Source organism: Coenobita brevimanus, chromosome 96, assembly GCF_032717465.1.
Source record: "Coenobita brevimanus isolate Jiangsu-jjx chromosome 96, ASM3271746v2, whole genome shotgun sequence".
Taxonomy (NCBI): Eukaryota; Metazoa; Arthropoda; class Malacostraca; order Decapoda; family Coenobitidae; genus Coenobita; species Coenobita brevimanus.
Window position 1 is genome coordinate 31731787 of NC_137049.1, and position 21257 is coordinate 31753043.

A 21257-nucleotide genomic window follows, 5' to 3' on the forward strand; every position below is an offset into this window, starting at 1 on the left:
AAACAGTATTATTCTGTATTCCTCGTCTCCTACATTTCCGCCTGAGGAAGGAGGTACATTAGGCCTAAAAACAGAGCGGAAGCTAGTCATGTAGATCTTGGTAATGCCTCGTAACAGAACAAAGATGGGAATATCATTTGTGGCCACATCAATAACGCGAGGAGGAGGAAAGAGATGGGAAGGAGAGTGGAGGAGAAAAGCGAGGGAGAAAAACATTAAGTAAGAGGCTGAAGGGTATAAACGCTACTGGGCAGTCATGACGGATGATAAGGATAAGTTATGACAGAGCAGTGTGTGTGAATGAGAAGAAACAAAATCCGTGGGAAACTGAAAAGTGTGGAGAAAAAAGCGATGAGAGATGTGGCAAGAAAGGGATGCTAGAAAAAAACATGGAAAGGTGTAATGTGTGTGAGACAATGGTGGATAAGTTTAAAAGAAAAAATGAAAGGAACATACGCCTAAACATCAATTACAAGAGCAAGGGATGAGGAAACGAGTGTGGAAGGAAGCAAGGATCGAGGAAATGGGAAAAAAAAAAAAAAAAAAAAAAAGGAGCTTAGACGGATAAGAGGTACGGTATCGGTAGACTAAATTTAAGAGGACAATCAGAATCGTGGAAAAAAACATACATTTTCAAGTAAACAGCAAAGACACGAAGCGCTTCTAATACATGCAGAAACCAACAGCAAAGAAGATATGATACTCTTCTGATTCGAGCAATTATGAAACCAAGAAAAGAAATGAACAGACAGTGGCTGAAGGGACGATAGTTGTGGGTAAAACGAAAGAAAAGATGGGATGATAAACGTGGAACTGCGAAAAAAAGAAAACAAAAAAAAAGATACATAATTGAGAACAGGAAGTGTCTGAGGAAAAAGGTCGGGGAGAAGACAGGTGTGTGGAGACAGGCGGAACGGAGATAACTTGAAGATGGACAGATAAGAAAGAAAGAAAGGAAAAAAAAAAAGCATGACAAAGAGAGGAAAGGACATACGGGGTGAGTCAGGTACATTCAGTGAGTTGAGGACAGGTGTGGGTTGGCACAAACTGGTACAGGTGAGACAGTGGCAGGTGAGTTGGCCCAAGCAGTGACCAGTGCAGATGGAGAGGTGGGGAGTAGGATAACGTGAGAGGGGTGCAGGGAGGTGATAGAGGCGGGGTATGGTGGGAGGGGAAGGAGACAGGTGAGGTGAGAGGAGACAGGTGAGAGGGATGGTGGTACAGGTGGAGAGATAGGAAAGGGATGCAGATGAGAGAAGAGAGGGGGGGCAGATGTGAATGGAGAGGGACACTTCTCAGCATGAGACAACTGGCCTACTGCAGTTATCCTCTCTTCTTATGTTCACAGCGGAGACCGGCACTTGACAGCGAAGACGGGAGAGACAAGAGGGAAGAGGAGGCAGGTTAGACGGAAGGGGACAGGCGAAAGGAGTGGGGGCAAACGAAATGAGTGTGGGCAGGCGAAAGGAGTGATAGAGGTGAAAGGAATGGGGAGATGAAATTAGTGGGGACTGGTGAAAGAAGTGGGGACAGTTGAAAGGAGTGGGGGCAAGTGAAAGAAGTGGAAGCAGGTAAGAGGAGTGGGGGCAGGTGAGACGAATGGGAATGAGGTGAGAGCAAGTGACGGGGAGAACGGTGAAAATGGAGTAAATCAGTGGGTACATGTGCAGGGACAGGTGGGGCGAGACAGGAAGAACTGACAAAGATTTAGTAGTACAGGTGAAAAGGAAGGTGATGCAGGTGCAGGTAAAGTTGACACAATTAGTGGGTACAGGTGGGGGGGATGAGTATGGATGAGGAAGTGGAACATGCAGTGGGTTCATGCTCAATAACAATCACCTTTGGGTACAAGAAGGTAGAGAAGTGTGGGGGACAAGACAATTGAATTATACTCAAGTTCATTAACATCCTCCTCCTCAGCCCGTAGGCGACATTTGAAATATACTCGTCTTCTTGCTTTTACCAGAAAAATTCCTTAGCTGGATAAAATCGTAACAAAAATAAAACATATAAGTCCAAGGGTTGACGGCTTTAAGTACAGGTAAAGTGTAGCCAGGTGGTGATGACGCAGAGTTAGTGGATACAGGTGAAGATGACGAAGACTTGGTCAATTCTGGTGTGTGTGTGTGTGTGTGTGTGTGTGTGTGTGTGTGTGTGTGTGTGTGTGTGTGTGTGTGTGTGTGGGTGTGTGTGTGTGGGTGTGTGTGTGTGTGTGTGTGTGTGTGTGTGTGTGTGTGTGTGTGTGTGTGTGTGTGTGTGTGTGTGTGTGTGTGTGTGTGTGTGTGTGTGTGTGTGTGTGTGTGTGTGTGTGTGTGTGTGTGTGTGTGTGTGTGTGTGTGTGTGTGTGTGTGTGTGTGTGTGTGTGTGTGTGTGTGTGTGTGTGTGTGTGTGTGTGTGTGTGTGTGTGTGTGTGTGTGTGTGTGTGTGTGTGTGTGTGTGTGTGTGTGTGTGTGTGTGTGTGTGTGTGTGTGTGTGTGTGTGTGTGTGTGTGTGTGTGTGTGTGTGTGTGTGTGTGTGTGTGTGTGTGTGTGTGTGTGTGTGTGTGTGTGTGTGTGTGTGTGTGTGTGTGTGTGTGTGTGTGTGTGTGTGTGTGTGTGTGTGTGTGTGTGTGTGTGTGTGTGTGTGTGTGTGTGTGTGTGTGTGTGTGTGTGTGTGTGTGTGTGTGTGTGTGTGTGTGTGTGTGTGTGTGGAGCGAGGGGGGAGGTGTGGATGAGATGGTGCAGGCGAATTTGAGGCATGTGGGATAGCGAACGGGTAAGCAAGAGACAGAAAGTTCATCAGAAGCAAAGAATGGCTGGAGGAGTAAGAATAAGTGAAAGGACAGGCGCAAAGAGAAACTGTTATGTGACACCAGGAAAGACAGCCAACAGGTGCAAGATAGACGGGCATAAGACATGGCTAAGGAAGATGGACAGAGAAAGTCAAGGATGGATGGCCACAAGACAGGGTTAGGAGAGATGGACAGTTTTATACAAATAGGTATACAGGCAGGGCTAAGAGAGACGAACATAAAGTTGTGGACAGACGGACAAAAGACATAGAAAGAAATAATGGACAGAGAAAGTTGAATGGCAGAGTAAATTTTTATTTCATCAGTATACTCCTTCATTATCCTTGCTATCAGCTTCTTATTAATATTTTTCTCACGTTTTACCTTTATGTCTGCAGGACCAGTATAAACTACTATTAGTGCTGTTCTCTCTCAGTTTAGAATTTCCATTCCTTCCAGCAGTCTTTCCTAACAATGCTCTTTATATACGGTACTCATACTCAAATATTTTTTTTGTTCCCGCAAGAGTAAGCCCATGTTTTTTTTTTTTATATCTGATAATGAATGGAGGAAGGAAAAATAAAGGAAAAAAAAAAAAGGTCTATGTGCCTAAAGGCATCCTCCATTCATGAAATATTTGTAACAATTGGATTTAAAACTGAGAGGATTAAATGTGTGTGGGAAGCAACTCCCAGGAAGTGAATTCCAGAGAGTAGTAGTACTGGGGATAAATGAATTTTGATAAGCAGAGGTTCTGCATTGTGGGGGAGAGAGTGTGAGTTCATGGGCGCTCCCAGCTGCCCGAGTATTTCGGGAGAAAATGTGAAGGGGAGGCACAATTGAAGCCAGTTCGTTAGAGCACTTACGGTAAAAATATCATTTCCTTCTGCTTTTTCTCATTTTAAAAAATTCATATTCCCCAAATTCTCTCGTTCCCATCCAACATCCTTTTCTATCCTCCCAATAGCCCTTCAATATTGTCCCTCCACCCACCTTCCAACCCCCTCAAAAGGCATTTTCCCTCACTTCCCAACATCCTTTATTTCCTATTCCACACCACTCTGTCTCGTGCCTATCACTCATTATCAACACTCATTCTTCCCTATATTTTCCACATCCTCCTGTTCTTTTCCTTCCCCGATTCTCGACCTCCTCTCAGTCCTATTTCTTCACTCTTCCCGCTTCGTCTTATTCCCAGTTCTTAACTAATATCTCCACCTTCACACTTCTTACAATAATTCTTTTTCTTACTCTTCTGCGTCTCAAACTACCGCATCCTGCACAACTCTCCCTACACCTCCAGTTTCGGTTATTCGTATTTATTCCAACTTTTACCATCCATTTTTACTTCCCTCTCCACTTTCTTCTCATCTCCACCCTCCAAAATCCTCCCTCTCCTCTCCTTTACCCTTCCCCCTCCCTCTCCCTCCATAAACCCCGCCACCAGCAAGTAAACAAGTCAGGCTGTCCATCTTGTCGCAGTTGGTCAAATAATCTCCTCACTCACCTCGTAAACTAGACCCTCACTTACTTCACTTCGACTACTACCATCATTTTGTCAGTTCTCGTTTTGGATAGATTTTTTAATTTGCATATTCACTTATCTCTTTACTTATATATTTTTTATTTATATCTTTACACATTATTTTTGGGAATGCTGTATCATGAAAATATTACACGAACATCATCTGTGTACGAGGCGGCTTCTAGCTCAATAAAATCATCGCGTGGTAAACACAGTAAAAATATAAAACGACACTTCGAGCTCAAGGGGTTAGTTCCTCACCTCGACAACTACCATCATGTCCACTGGGGATTGATTTTCTTAAGTTTATCTATTTACATCTCTGTTTTCTTCTGGCACGTTATATCTTGGAAATCACACACTGCCTTGATATTTATGAGTTGCATGAAACCAGTACTGCTCTCATATTTGCATACAAAGCATACACATATCAGCACACTGAATCTGATTTCTATCATTATATATTACAGACTGCATCCTTCCCCACAACACAGGCAAGAAAATAAAACTCAGAGTAAGAAAAATACCATCCAAGCCACCAGATAATGTACTTGCTTCTGTTCCTTGCTGTTATCTAAAGTGCATATCGAACACAACTGGGATCAGGATTTAGGAGGGATCTGTAGTTAACATTACCAGCTTGTGCCTGGTAGATGTCTAGCCTTTTAATGCTGCATCCTCAGTTGGGAATCATAAAAAGCAGGTATACGCTCCAGCCACCAATGTTCTGCACAGCACAAGAGGACAAGTATATGCAGCCAACAACTGAGAAAGAAAACATGTAACGTAAGGAAAGTGGAATGTAAAGGGAAGAGATAGGGTATGCAGAACGGAAGTAAATGGAACCAGGAACGTAAGAGGAACAACGAAGGTTAAGGGAAGAGAGAAATTGAGAGAACGTAAATGTGTAGTTAGAAGAGGGATATGAACAGAGAAACATTACACAGACGAATGGCCGTGAACAAGAATGGTGGTGGACAAGCAAAGGGATGAAGGGATGAGGGTAGGAGAGAACGAGAAGACAGAAAAAAGGGACGAATGTAACTAGAAAATAAATATATAGAAGACAGGAGACTTGAGTGACTGTTGAATAAGGAGACGAGGGAGAAACGAACACAGAGACAAGTGAATGGGACAAGGAGAGAGGGGGGGGGGTTGACCAGAGTGGGAAAGAGAGAGGGGGGGGGGAGCAAGAGAAGGAAAGAAAGACGGGAGACAGAGCGACAGAATGACAGCAGAGAAAAGGGGGGGGGGGGTAAAAAGGATGAGACAAACATAGGGAAGGGAAGACACTGAAATACTGAGAAAGGCTGGACACTATGATTTGAGAACACAGCAACGAGTGGCAAAGTCAGGAAACCTGGACATAGGTATGGGTTAAGAATGAAAGGGAAAAACGAGAGAAAGGAATAAAATGACGACTGTAAAGGGAGACAAAGAATGAAGCAGGCTCGTGGACAGGCTGCAATTAAACATACGGGTGGGACTGACGCACAAATGAATAGAAGAACATGTGGACAAGTGGAAGGGACAGGAGAACCGGACAGAGAGATTGGTTGAAGAAGAAAAAGACGGGAAACAAAGGGTCAGGGAATGTGACAGACACGTGGAAGAGGATGCAGTTGAAAATAAGGAGATGGACTGAAGGACGGGTGGACAAGACAGAACCAGACAGAGAGGCAGAGAAAGACGGGAGACAGAGGGATAAAATGACATTGAAACGAAGACAAAGGATGAAATACAAACGGGGATTGGAAGGCTGTTAAAAATACGGGAAGGAAGGGCTAGAGATCCGAGGAGGAGAGTATAAACAACACAGGGACGAGTGGACAGGGCAGAAGAGCCGGACAGAGACACGTTCAGGAAGAGAGAGGTGGGAGACAGAGGGATAAAATGACAATGAAAAGATAACAAAGGATGAAATAAATACGGGGTCTGGAGGGCAATTAAAAACATGGGAAGGAAGGGCTGAAGGACGAGTGGATATGAGAACACAGGAACGAGTGGACAAGACAGGGGAGCCAGACAGAAGGACAGGTTAACGAGACGTATCATGGGACGGAACAAGAAAGTGGCTCCCTTCAAGTCGATCTCAACCTGACGTTCCAAGGGGGTGAGTGAAGGGAGGACCACGGCGTTCACTTCAAGGGGGGTGAAGTTGAGGGGCTGTGCAGGTGGGTGTGTGGTCTGGTGGTTTATGTGGTTGGGAGGGATGGTTAAGTGGGTGGTTTTGACAGAATACCCTAGGTGGTTGAAAAGAAGAATGGGAAGAACATTGGTCAGGTGGACGGCTTAGAAAAGTGGTTGGAAGGTGCGGCTAGGGGGCTGGTTTGAAGCAGTCCATGGAAGAAAGGGATGGAAATATGAGTGGTTCTAGATTATCCGTGGTTGGAATGAAGAGGTTGGAGACGGGCTAAGAAGGTTGGTCAGATGGAGAGCTTGATGGTGTAAGCTGTCAGTAGGAATCGGTAGACGAAAAGAATTGACATAATGTAGCAGTCATTCACAGTCAATTCTTCATTTGGATGGTTCAGTGGGTGGTTTGAGGACAGTAAACAGATGGCTTCCTGGTGAATCAGTTGAGTATATTAAAGAAATAGACAGTTAGGTGGGTAGTTTAATACGTATCCTGATGGCATCGGATGGCTAAGTGGACGTGCAGCAAATTAAACGTGGGCTTAAGGGAGAAGTAATGTGTCCACGATGTCTAAAACTAGTGGACGAGATGGTCTGGTAGTGGGGACAGAATGAAGTGGAGGGACTAGATGAATGGGCTGAACTGGTAGGCGAGATGGGTGTAGGTAGGATGGACAGTGTAGAATGGCAAAGTGGGCTGGATAGTATTGTAGGGGAGATGGAAGCTGCATGTGGGATGGAAGTTGCAGGTAGGATGGAGGGAATGGACTAAGTGACCAGGTGAGATCGATGATGTGGAGTGGCTGGTGTAAAAGCAGCCCAAAGAGGGTGATTGGTAGGTAGGAAGGACGCAGCAGGTGCAATCCAAGAGATGGAATAATGGACTATGTAGGAAGGATGGTGTGGATTGGTAGGTGGGACTGATGCATGTAGGAAGAACAATCTAGAATGACGGATGGAGGGGAGGGCATGAGTTAATAGGTGGGATGGATGCACCAGGTAGAATGGAACTAAATGACAACCTAGGTGGAATGAATGGTGTGGACTGGTACATGGGACGGACGGTGTGGACTGGTAGGTGGGATACGATGTAGGAGGAGTCCAAGGAGGGTCAAGATCACCCTGGTAGATGGGACAGGAGTAAAACAACATTGGGAGGTCTGCGAGGACAAGACACCCTCCCATGATAACATCTCGACACACACACACACACACACACACACACACACACACACACACACACACACACACACACACACACACACACACACACACACACACTTTCCCATCTTCTCTCTCCTTCCCACCATAGCACCCCTCTCCCACTGACCCTCTCGTCTCCCTTTTTCATTTCTTACATTTCTCCTCTTAACCTTGCTCTTCCACTTTAGAATCTCTCTCTCTCTCTTTCTCTCTCTCTCTCTCTCTCTGGCCCTCCTCTCCCCAAAATGCTTGTCCAATGTTGCCTTCACACAACAGCGGCAGGAACAGCATTACAATAGCCCTCAGAGGCGCCGATGCAAATTAATCTGACTGCAGACGATAGTATCTCTTATCAGTGTCATCGTTTGCAGACAAGAATTTAGAGGGAAAATGGAGAAAACAATTAAGAAAATGTGAGGGTTAAGGGTGCCAGTATTATGACAAGAGGTTTTTACAACTCCCCATCACCTAAACTAAATGGCGTTAGCTGGATTAAAACAGGAGAGAAAAGTACCATGAGAGAGTTAACTGAAGAAATATGTGCTGATGTATTCGCAGATATGTTAACAAAAGACCTAATTTAGAATGATCATTTACAAAATTATTTCACATTTTAAATTTCACTGCCATAATATGCAATGCTAATTCATTCTCACCATATAACGGGTACACAGTTCTCATCTCCCTAAACCCACAGATACAGTATTATGCTATTTAGTCAATCTTAAGTTGTGCACAGTCATATCCACCAACATCGATAGTTACAGGCATAAAGTCTATATAGTTCTTCTGCTTTACAACTTCCATAATTATTTCATCACCTGACATTCATTATTTACCCAAGACACAAGTCAAGAGTGAAAGCAGTGGAAATGAGTCATTTAAGAGGAGCCTGTGGAGTCATATGGAGAGACAGGCTGACAAATAAGGATATACTGTAAAGGAGCGTTGTGGTGTGGATGTGGATGTGATAGGAAGCGTTAGGAGGAACACACCTAGGTGGTTTGGCCATGTGGAGAGCATGGAGGGTGAGAGACTGACGAGGAGAGTGTATGTGAGCAAGGTAGAGGGGGGGAGAGGGAGGGGGAGGCCGAGGATGAGATGGAGGGATGGAGTGGAGAGGTATATGAGAGAGAGGGGTGTGAATTGGGAGCAGGGCAGTGAAATGGCGGGGGACAGGGCGACGTGGAGGCGATTTGTTTATGGCCACCCTGTACGGGATTGAGGCGTTTGGCAACAGATAGATAGAAAGATAGACTTTCAAGGCACCCACTGGTATTTTACCCCAACGTTGTCACGACGTCGACCGTATCTCATTCTGGCTACCGATACACAATGCCATTCGTGTTCTGTGGAGACCTCTTGATATGAAGGAAGTTAGCCCCTTAGTAAATCAAGCGATGTAAAATTATTCTCACATGATTTCATTCAGCTCGGGAGAGATCTTCACACTGGGCTGGTTAAATACAGCCCTCATTAATGCCCTCACCACGACAGATTTCCCAGTGCTGAATAAAATCGTCTGGCAACAGCAAAGAATAAAATATGAACTACGTCATCGGATTAAAGAGAACAACTTTCAGTTCTCCAGTGATTGCAGGCATTCAAAAATAGAACAGAATCAACAAAAACGCTCGATTTATCCCCGGCTTTCACATGTAAAGGATAGTATTAACAGCGCTCAATTTAGCCCGAGATCAATAAGAGCTCCAGTCAGCCCTTTCGATTGCACAGCTGGCAGCCACCCTTCAACAGAGCAGACAAGCAGCATAGGAGGAGAGGCACCTGTCACAACTACGTCAGATTCTCGGCCGCGGGGTCATCAGGGCAAGATCATACCCAGTTAGCAGGATTACAACAGCCAGAAATTACGTACCATCTTCGACCCTGACTCCTGCAACATCAGAATCAACAGCAAATCCGGCACAGGGTAGTATAATCCTCTGCCATCAGACTCAATTTTTACGAGGTTCAGGGACTTCAGTAAAAAAAAAATAGATATCAACTCACAACCGGAATGTTCTCTGTAGACATGAGAGGTGGCTGGAGCGCGACATGTGAGGCAGCGACGAAGTGACGGAGAGGAGGGAGGGGAGAGGAGGGGGAATAAAGAAGGGAGAGGATGGAGGCATGGGGAAGGATGGAGAGCTGAGGGGGAGGGGGAGGGCTGAGATAGTGCAGGAGATGCAGGAATAAGGTGACTGAGAGCGGGCGAAAACAAGACTGTGTTGGTCGAGTAAGGAGGCGAAGAATGGGAGATGAGGAATGTTAGCAAGAAAAGGAATTAAAAGTACGAAAGCTGGCAGGGAACAGGGAGGGGAGATGTGGAAGTAGAAGAAAAAGGAGATGGGAAAGGAAATGTGGTGATACGGCGTAAGAGACAGAGGGGTGAGAAGAAATATACGAACTTGCATGAATGAGAGATTGTGGATGGAAAGGTGATGGCAGCAGGCAAGACAGGGAAGGGAAGCAAAGGCGGAGAGAAGAGGGGCGGAGAGAAGAGGGGCGGGGATGGGGGGTTTCAAGGTCACCGTTGGAGGAGGGGTGACAGGCAGGGCAGTGAAATACGACACAGATTCGGGTCGGTGATAGAGAGGATCCTATGACTGCTGAGTTGGTGGTGGGTGGAGGGGAAGATGTGTGGGTGGGAGGTGGGAGGAAGATATGTGGGTGGGGGGAAAGATAAGTGAGTGGGGGAAGATATGCGCGAGAGAAGGAGGGTACGTGGGTAGGGGAGGGGGAAGACATATGGATGGGGGAGTTTGGGGAAGACGTGCGAGTTGAGGTGGTGGGGGTCGGAAGATATGTGGGCGTAGGGTAGATAAGTGGGTGTGGGGTAGATGAGTGAGTGTGGGAAAGATAAAGTAATTACTGGGAAGATAAGTGGGTGTGGGGAAGATGTGTGGAACTAAAGAAATGTAGATATGGAAGGAGTGGCTGTGGGATGATACGTGAGAGAGGGAAAAGATGTGTGACGGGAAAAAAAGATAGGTGGGTGGAGGAAGACATGTTAGTGCACGAGGGGATAATGTGTTAGTGGTGGTGGGGGGGGAAGATATATGTGTGGGGATGAAAAGCGCGTCTAAGAAGACAAAATATGCACCTGGAAGAAAAATGAGAGAGGTGGAAGAAACATGTGGATGGAAGAGGTACACATGAGTGAAGGGGATACATGTGGGTTGAGGGAAGATTATTATTGGGGAGAATATATACAGATGTGGGTAATACAACAAATAAGAGGAATACAAGGAGTGTGGGGAATACATAGACTGTGGGAAATACAAGTAGTGAGGAGGAATTTTAACCCATTCAGTCCGAGGTCGTCCTTTGGTATCTAGTGACTTTTTTTTTCTTTTATGGGAGATGTCAAGTAACAAGAACATAGAGGACATCATCGTATTAAGGGGGTTACGTGGAAAGGGCGAGGTAGGCAGGTAAAGGAGACAACGGGGTAAAAAGAGTTACGGTAGTAAGGCAAGGGAACCGGTAGAGGATCCGGGTGGCTGATGTGCTGGGCAGATTATATGGGGATATACAGTATACATGATGTTGAAAAATATAAACAGATAGACAGATTGTTTGATAAAGACAGTACATCAATCGATCAACAGATGGATATATAGACAGACGGACACAGATACAGATAGAAAGACTGATAGATATAGAGACAGATAGATAGAGACACATACAGACAGACAAACACAAGGATATAGTTAGACAAACATGCAGGTAAGTCGAGCGTAAAGGAGAGATTGTGTGCGCACAGCGGAAGGGGGTACGAAGCGAGAAACAGAGGAGCACATGAGACGCTGTAATGAGGAACTGTGGGGTGAGGGAAAGGGAGGGAGCTTGTGTGCTGCATGAGGGATGGTGTGACAGGTTAGGATGCAAGGAAGGTAGGCTGGGTGGGGTAGGCATGCACACTGAGTGGCTTGTGTACGTAATGTCAATATGATGGAGGAATGTAAGTGGCGTGGGAGAAGATTTGAGGTTTGATGACTGCAAGTGCTGAGACAAAGGAAGGTGCCTTACTTACCCCTCCCCCTCTCTCTGGGCTGACACCAGACTACCGATATATTATGCAGTTGGAAAAGTATTAAAAGCCTTAGAATATTGATATTATGTTCATTAACCTGCAATTACTTGTATTTTATTTGGATTAATACCAGGTTATTTTATTCGGCCGGAAGTTAGTCATAGGAGCGTGAGTATTAAAAAAAAAAAATAAAAAGACAAAAATATGTTTTAACAGTAGTCTTTATATTATTAAGCGCAGGAAGAGAAACACAATGTAGATACTCGTTTCAACGGAGAAAAAGTGAGAATGAATGATTTACAGGACGGGATTATATATATATATATATATATATATATATATATATACACACACACACATGAAAAGAGAGAGAGAGAGAGAGAGAGAGAGAGGGGGGGGGGGAAAGCTGCATACGCACGTACTGAAGATACGACCTGCGTAAATAAGGATGGAGTATGGGGAAAGTGCGCAAGAGATGAACACATATCTGGAAAGTAAATGACGTAGAGGAATGAAGAGCGTATTCAGGCTTAACAGGAGGGTATACAAGATAAGGAAAAGACAATGAGGATGGAGAACTTAAGAAAAACATTGTATAAGAGCATTACAATCAGCAAGGAGGATAAGTAATGGCAAGCAGGAGTACCCAGAAGTGATACGCTACAGTGAGCAGAGCAAAAAACAAGGGCATAGTATGTGGGTATGTAGGAAATGGGTACGTTTCGGGGGGATGGGGTGAGTAGGTGCTGTGAGGTGGGTAATGACATTCGGCAGGGTGGATGAATAGAGGCTGGAAGAAAAATGGGTGAAGGAGTGCGCGATGTCAAATAATACCGCTAACATAAGAACCAATCAGAATGATCGTATCAGCCCGTTACAGAAGGGGAGAGCAAGGCAGGATGCAGGAGAGGCAGGATGTTAGGGTGCCCGAGGGAGAGCGTGTGACAACAGATGAAGCGATGAATAAATAATTAATCTTGGTCGTTGCAGCACCTGTGGCCGCCGGGAGGAACGCCTTAATCACACTCCCTGATTAAGTTGTAAAATATTAACTCGCAACCCTCTTACACCTCACAAACCCAGATCCCATGAAAATTGATTAGCCTCAGGGGTTTATTCTTAACACTTCCTCCCACACACTCACTCAAGCAAATGCACCAACTCCCACTCCCACGCACTCTCCTAAGTCAGTGTCCCCCCCACACTTGTCTCAACATACGCACGCCTAATGTATCTAATCCCACAAAAAAAAGGGGGGGGGGGGCATTTAACTTGACAAACACCTGTTCCTGAATCTCCATCTGGAGCAAGCCCCTAAAAATTTACTCTTGGATGTTTTCTATTAACACACCCGGAGTAAATATTCAGCCCCCTAGCCTGCTTGTATATGAATTTCTATCTACTGCCAGACACCTAATCCCCAAGTCGGTCCATCAAACTTTATCTCAAGTCAATCTATCACAACTCATCACTACTCCAGGCATGTTCCTTTTTGTACCCTACTCTGTCACATTAACCTTTCACCGGATTCTCGAGCTTTCCCTCCTGATTCTGCTATATCTATTCAAGGTAGTTTCAAAACACACGCCCCTCCCTCACACTCTCCAAACATCCTCTTTACAACTATCTCCCTGCACATCTCTTACGTCGACACACATTTTCACTACATCCATCCATCCATCCATCCATACATAGAAACGTTTCTGCGCATGACCCAGCTGTATATATCTGCTCGGACTCATACCAAGCACTCCCTTCTTAAAAACCCTCTTCACATACCCCTCATCAATAAATCTCCACATCTACAAAATTCGCCATCTACTATGGAATGCAATAATTTTTCACACCCTTCACTACCACTCTGCTACATGTACTCAGAAGACTTCTTTAAAATTCTCTTCTATATCATCATCAACAAATCTCCATACATACGCACACTCTTCACCCACTACATAATGCAGCAAATTCTACACACCTGCTCTGCCTCTCTTCTACACACACCCTGACAGCTGCCTCGGCCCTGGAGCTCATAGGGTGATCTCGCTTCTGATCCGCCCCAGACTGCTCCCTCATCCGCCATCGGGCCACTCCATACAACCACATAAAAGCAAGTACACACACACACACACACACACACACACACACACACACACACACACACACACAGCCCTAAAACAACATACAGCAGAAATTATGAAGAAGATGATCACCATTATAAACCTGTTTCTTATAACAAGTGACGTGGGATCAAAAACAATAGTAGTAAATCTCCTTCGGTACATAAATCAGAGAAAGGGGATGTCCCAGCTCTTTTTTTTTTCCCTCTCATGAATCACAAGAATTATAGGAGGCTGATTTCACCACAAACTATGCTCGATGGGGTTCTTAAATTAAACTTCCTATACAAGGAAAGGGAGGCGTAGTCCCCCGCTCAAGCATATTGTAATTACCCTTTGCTACATGAAAACTGAGCATAAGTTGTGTTCTTTCTTGCCTGTCTCTCATGATTTTATAGATTTCCCAAATAAGCAAAATTAAGCACCCACTCACGCCATCATCATCGTCAACATCAAAATCATAATCATTTTCACCATCAACATCAATACCATCTTTATCTTAACATCATTACTAACATACCAACCACCACCACCACCACCATCACCAATATCATCATCGTCACCTCCACCCCCATCAACATCATCACCATCACCACTACCATCATCGTCACCACCACCACCATCATCACCATCACCACTGCCACCATCATCACCACTATCATCACCACCATCATCCTACGATCCTCAAAGTTCCTCGCGCAGCACTAAGTAATATGAGGAGGCACTTTTTCAGCACCCTCTCCCTCTTCCTCGTCCCCGGCCTGACGCGGAACAACTGGCCGGCCCTCTTATTACGAAGCCCTAATAGATAAACACGAGTGACGCCCCAGAGAAGAAACCAGAAAAAACGATGATGGATGGGGGTATGCTTCAGAGCCACCCAGTCCTCTCACAGGGGTTTATGTGTTCTCTCTCTCTCTCTCTCTCTCTCTCTCTCTCTCTCTGTATGCACCACACACACACACACACACACACACAGAATGTAACAATGAAGGTGCCACGGTGAGAGGGCAGGGTGGAGTCACCAACCACACAATACACTAAACTAGAGAGACAATACTGCTATAACAACACTCCCAGGCCTACACACACACACACACACACACACACACACACACACACACACACACACACACACACACACACACACACACACACACGCAAATCCTCTTCTCTCCTTTTACAAAGCCTGAACCTATCTTCTCACAAATAATAACTGTCTCTCTCTCTCTCTCTCTCTCTCTCTCTCTCTCTCTCTCTCTCTCTCTCTAACACATACGACACCCCAGTCTTCAAGTCATGCGCCAGGGAAACACAGGGGAACTCAGCTCTTCGGCATCACTCAGGAAGCATCATTTAAATGCAGGCGCGCTCGGGGGCTGTCTGTAGCAATCTGGTGTGTGGAGGGGGCGGAGAGAAGGGAGGTGTGGAGGGAGGAGGGGGCGGAGAGATGGGAGGTGTGAGGAGGGATCGGAGAGAGGAGAGAGAGAGGAGAAAGAGAGAGAGGAGGAAGTGTGAGAGGAGAAGGCGCAGAACAGAAGGGAGGTGTGAGGGGTGAAGGAAACAAAGAGAGGGATGTGAGACGGGACGATGTGCGAAGAAGAGAGAGAGAGAGAGAGAGAGAGAGAGAGAGAGAGAGAGAGAGAGAGAGAGAGAGAGAGAGAGTAGAAAACTGGTAAAGCAGAATAAATTAAGAAGAGGGAAAAATAATGTTAAAAACTGAGAGCACAACATGGCAAAGTACTGTACGTAAAGCGATGGATAGTTCAGAGATGCATGGTGAACGTGGAAAGGATGCTCACTGGAAGGGCATAATAAAAACCAACATTGTAACAGAGAAGAGTGGCAAAGGGGAGTCAGAAACAAGATAAAAGGAAATAAAGAACACAGAAGAAACGATTTACAAAGCCATAAGCAACAGGGAGCGTAGAATGATAAATGATGAAAAAAGTCTTACTGGGGAGGGAATGAGGGAACACCATATGAGCCACGAGGAACAGGGAGGGTGAACACGCGAGAAGAAAAAAGTAAACAGCGATAAGTGATGGCAAAAAAATGGAGGTTAGAAAAAAATATGATGGAGGAGGAGGATAAGGAGATGCCAAATGTAGGGGGACGAGAAGAAGCGAACCAAGGGGAATGGCGACAGGGGTAGAATAAATATAGTCGTGTTGAGGGAAACAGGGTCCGAAAAAAATGGAAACATGAGACAGAAGGTTAGAAGTGTGGGAGAAATTGAGTCATGAAGTAGATAATACTAAGTTAAATGAAAGTAAGAAGTAAGAGACGACTGAGAGGGATGGGCACAGAAATAGATGACATAAAAGAGAACAGGGACAGAACCCCAAGAGATGAAGCACCATAATACCAGAGATAAGACACAGAAGCAGATGGAAAAAAAGACAAGGCGGTAAGATAATATATGACCAAGAGACAAAGCACCGTAACACCAGAAAATTGAGACAGAAGCACACGGAATACAGGAGGAGGAGAAATAAAATGAAGAGACGAAGCACCGTAATACCAGAGATAAGACACAGAAGCAGACGGAATACAGAAGGAGGGGGAAACATCTCAATACCGGAAAACTGGAAGAGAAAGAGAGTAAAGTAGAAAGTAATATTCCAATTGAAAGAGAATAAAAGACAGAGATGAGGGCAAGAACAAATACTTAAAATCTCCTTGCATTACACTGAATAAAAGACCGAAATACGTCCATGCAGGGAAACAACAGGCAAATTAAAAAAAAAAAAAAAGAGGACTAAGAAAAAAGAACACAAGGAGAAGATAAGGTAATATAAAAAAGAAAGACAATATACATATCTAATGATAATTATGGTAATGATAGCAACAACTGGAGAGAGGAAGATAGACGCTAGGCAGTTAGACAGATACAGATGAGAGAGAGAGAGAGAGAGAGAGAGAGAGAGAGAGAGAGAGAGACGCCAAATGAAGGAGAATAAGAGGCGGAGACTAAGAGGGATGGAGACAGGAACACGTGAGGGAAATGAAAGCGAAGCGAGAGAAGGATGGGAGAGGAAAAGGATGGGGGAGAGAAGAGGGATGGGGGAGGAGAGGCAGAGGACGAAGAAGGATGAATGTGGGGGGTGAGGGGGAGGCGGATTAACGGAGGCAGAAAGACAGGCAGACCAGAGAGAGAGTGAGAGAGATGGAGGGGAGGCAGACAAATGGTCAGGCAGGAAAGGCAGAGACAGGCAGGAGAGAGATAGCGGTGGCAGAAAGACGGGTGAGAGAGAGAGAGAGAGAGAGAGAGAGAGAGAGAGAGAGAGAGAGAGAGAGAGAGAGAGACTGGGAAATGAGGAAGAGGGGAGAAAGTTTGATGGTAAAAAGGTAAAGTTAAATAAAGACCAATATGACAAACAAGAGGGGAAGAAGAATGAGGCAGAAACTTGAATATAAAAGGCAAATTCAAAAAGGCGAGGGACAGATGGCAGAGAGAAGAAAGGGAGGAAAGTTGGGGAGAAAAGGAAGTTAGAAGATGGTGGAAGAAAGATGAGGGGAAGATGAAAGACTCAGAATGTCGAGAGAGAGAGAGAGAGAGAGAGAGAGAGAGAGAGAGAGGGGGGGGGGGGGAGGGGGGGTTCGGCAGAAATAAACGCCAATAAGAAAACAGGAAAAAGAGAAGAAGAAAGAGGAGGAACCCAAGAAAAAAAAAAGAACTAACAAAAGACGAGTAAAGACGAAAGAAGAGATAAAAAGTTAGACATAAATGAGACGCTAATAATAATAAGAAACAAGATAACAGTGGAATGCTGAAATGGCTGAAAGTAAGTCCGGCGCAAGAGAGAGAAACGTCAGACATGGCAGAGTGATGAAAGAGAAGTAGACAAAATTAAAAGCAGGCCTGAAACAAAACGTCAGGAAGAACGTCGGGAAGGGGAATAAAAAAAGATGAAAAGGAAACAAAATGAAGAAGGCAAGAAGAAGCAACAGAAAGGAGAAAGACGGACAGATCACGTTAATATGGGAAAACAGATAAGGATGTGAAGATGCGAAAGAAGAGACCGAAAGAAAAAATCAACCAGAAGAAACGTCAGGAAAGAGAGAGAATGAGTGACAGACTGGAGAGGAAGAATGGTCATGTAAGAGCAGTGGAAACGACAAGCAGGAAACGAAGAACGGACAAGCAGAAATATAAAGAAAGGCAGGATATAAAGAAAGGGCAGACAAACAAAAATAAAAAATAGACATAAAAGCGATGGCGAGAAGAGGCGAAAGATAGAAAAAAAAAAAATCAATCAGGAAGGAGGAAAGAGAGGAGAACCACAGGTCAGAATAAGACAAACTACTGAAAAAAAAAAATACATATATAGGGAGAGGGGGAAGAACAACAGGTATGAGAGGAAGAAGCGAAAGGAATAAGAAAAATGTTAACTAGAAGAGAGAAGGAACGAAAAACAAAGGAGGAAGAACGAGAAGGGGAGGCGAGGAGAAATGAGAAGAAGGGGAAGAGAGAAGGAATAAGAATAGAAGGAGAAGGAAGGAGGCAGGCTGAAGGAGTGGTGGAGAGGGCAGTAAAAGCCAGAGGGTCTTCCTGCCCTGGGCGAGGCTTGGCTGATACAATCTTCACTCTGGATGCTCACCCTCCGACACTCTCACCAGCCTTACCAAAACCACCACTACTATCACCAACACTCTCACCAAACACTACAACCAATACCATCCACACACTCACCAACCACCGCAACCACAACCAATACCACCAACATTCTCACCAACCACCACAACTACAACCAATATCAACAGCAACATCACCTATCACCATAACCACCACAAATATCACAAACAACCTCACCAACCACCACAACCACAATCAATATCACCAATACTCACCAAACACCATCAAAACCAGTATCACAACACTCACCAACTACCACAACCACAACCAATATCACCAACACTCTCACCAACCACTACTATCACAACCAGTATCACCATCATCATGATCACCAATCACAATTACCACAACCAGTATCATCAAAACTCACCAATCACCACAACCTCAACCACTATCTTCAACATTCTCAATAACCACCACCACTACCACCACCAACACCACCACAACCACTGTCACCATCTTCTTAATGAACCCAGCCCTCTCTGCCAATCGCCACAGCAATCCTCAAGAAACCATCATCAAGCACCCTTAACAACACCATAACAATCCTTTAATAACTATCACAATCCATCACCAATCACTTGTTCCCTCACCACAGTCATCATAACCTACATCCTCCGTCACTAAGTAATCGTTAACAAATCTTCAACCACCAAACTCACCAGTCAACACTACCGCAGTCCTTAACCTTTACCAATCAGCAGCACAACCTAACAGTACCCTCAACAACCACCATAACCATCACCATCTCCATTCATCACCACCACAGCTCTTAAACCACCACCTGGCACCACCATTCTTGTCCTCCATCAACTATCACAATCTCTGACATGCCATCACCGACACCAGCTAACGGATTTATCACCATTATCACTAAATAGCATCAATCATCACCATTAACTACAACCACTACCCTTACTTAACATCACTAAATCACACACTCAAGCACAAAATTCCACTAATTCTCGCCAACTACCAACACCGGCATCCGCACCAGTCATAATATCCTCCCTCACTAGCTATCACATTCATTAACACGCTATGAGCAACCTAAACTATCATCAACACGCTTATCACCTTCAATCAGCACCAACCATCGCCACTCACATCACCCTCCACTACCAGTTCCGCCAACTATCACTCACCCCAACTACCACCATCCCCACTAACCACTATAACCATCCATCTAATTAACTACCAACTGCACCAACTACCGCAAGACCACGATAAATGGACAGTGGATCAAAGAGACGGAGACGCTATGACGGCTGAAAGAGGGAAATATCTGAGACTGTTAATTACTTAGTACTGTTTCATATACATACAAGACAGTAATCAACAGGTTCGACGAAAATGATAAGAAAAATACACTGAAACAGGAACGAAAATGAAGAGCTATAAGAACTTGGAGATGGTAGGAGGGGAAGGAAGAGCAAGAAAAGAATTTAGAAACGGGAAAAAGTTGGCAGTGAGAGGGTAAGGGTGCAAGAATACATATCCCAAAATCCTGAGGGGAACGAAAAGAGTTAGTATGGGGAAGAAAACAGATAAATGTGAGCTGGAAAGTACCGAACTGAGGGCAAGGAAGAGGGAGAGATGGGGGATCGAGCATGAAGAGATGGTGTGAGGGCAATAATGAAACAGTACATGATGAAAGACGGATCGGAGGACACATTAATTAAAGAGACAGAAAGAGGCAGAATGAGGTTAACACAAGAAAGGCAGATTACTGAACGTAAAGGCTGAGACATTATAAGAGTAAGAAAGAAAAAGAGAACACCGTCTAGAAATAAATTATCAGGAGGAAACACATTGAGGAGGTGGAAGGCGGTGGCTGTGCTAGGGACAGGGTAGAGAGGGGGATGTCAGCAAGTGTTTATGAAGCAGTTCCATACACCCGGTGCTCAGGCCGCGCTCGAAATAATAAAAAGCCCTCTCCTCCCCCTTTTGGAGCTCGTTCATTACATTCTGGCATTCGGTGAGGATTTTCCACCTTAAAGTGAGCTGGCGCAATATGGGCTAAACTCCACTTTTTCTTTTCTTACACAATACTGCTAATAACCGTTTCCAATCTGTCCCTTCTCTTCATTTTGTAGACTGATGAAACACTCTCTTATATCGTGTCTTCTTTCTCTGGACACACTTTTTCTGAACTCAACCTGTATTCAATTTAGTTCCTAAATAGGACCAGTAGTACAGCTTTTCCCTGTTTTCATTTATGTTTTACACATTCTTATGTATTTGACCTGCACTCCCTTCCCTGTTGAAGAATTCCACATACACAAATAAGGCTGGCACTTGCATTCGCTTCTTTCACAAGTTCTCTTCAATTTTTCAATATATAAAAAGAAGAAGATGGGGACTGAAAGCTTGCCACTTCTCTTACCTTCATATACAGCAGTCCAATATAAAAGAACAAAGCTTTGGTCGAGGCTTACCTTGGTGGTGGTAAGGACGAATACGTGGGCCCCGGAGTCGTCCAGAACCATGTCAGGCAGGACTCGGCTCCCAGAATCTATGGTGTCTTCTCCATACTCAGCCGCGTCTTCAGGGCCGGCCAAAAGTGCCTGTCAGAGAAAAACAGAGACAAAGGTGTTAGTAATATATACATCAAATTTTCTAATTCAAGCTTTATGGGTATTAGTAAGGAAATGATTTTCTTAATGGGGTGTTGGTAATGCACCTTTTAAAAGGCAGGTAGGAGGATCTCATTACCTGATACTTCTACAATTCATTCCTATATAATATGTGCAAAAAGCCAATATACACAAGGTAATAATGCGTTCAATTTTTCCTTACAATTCCACATATATTTAGTAATGTAACACATA

At 44.6% G+C, this 21257-nt stretch overlaps 1 protein-coding gene across 1 annotated transcript in view; it reads right to left on the bottom strand.

The window, feature by feature from the left end:
* Positions 1–21257, bottom strand: part of LOC145413547 (plexin-B-like) — an 889679-nt gene that overhangs the window by 501460 nt on the left and 366962 nt on the right. The window contains exon 3 of the mRNA XM_080283243.1: positions 20865–20993. Coding sequence (XP_080139369.1) covers positions 20865–20993 — 129 coding nt within the window. The remainder of the gene's footprint in view (positions 1–20864; positions 20994–21257) is intronic.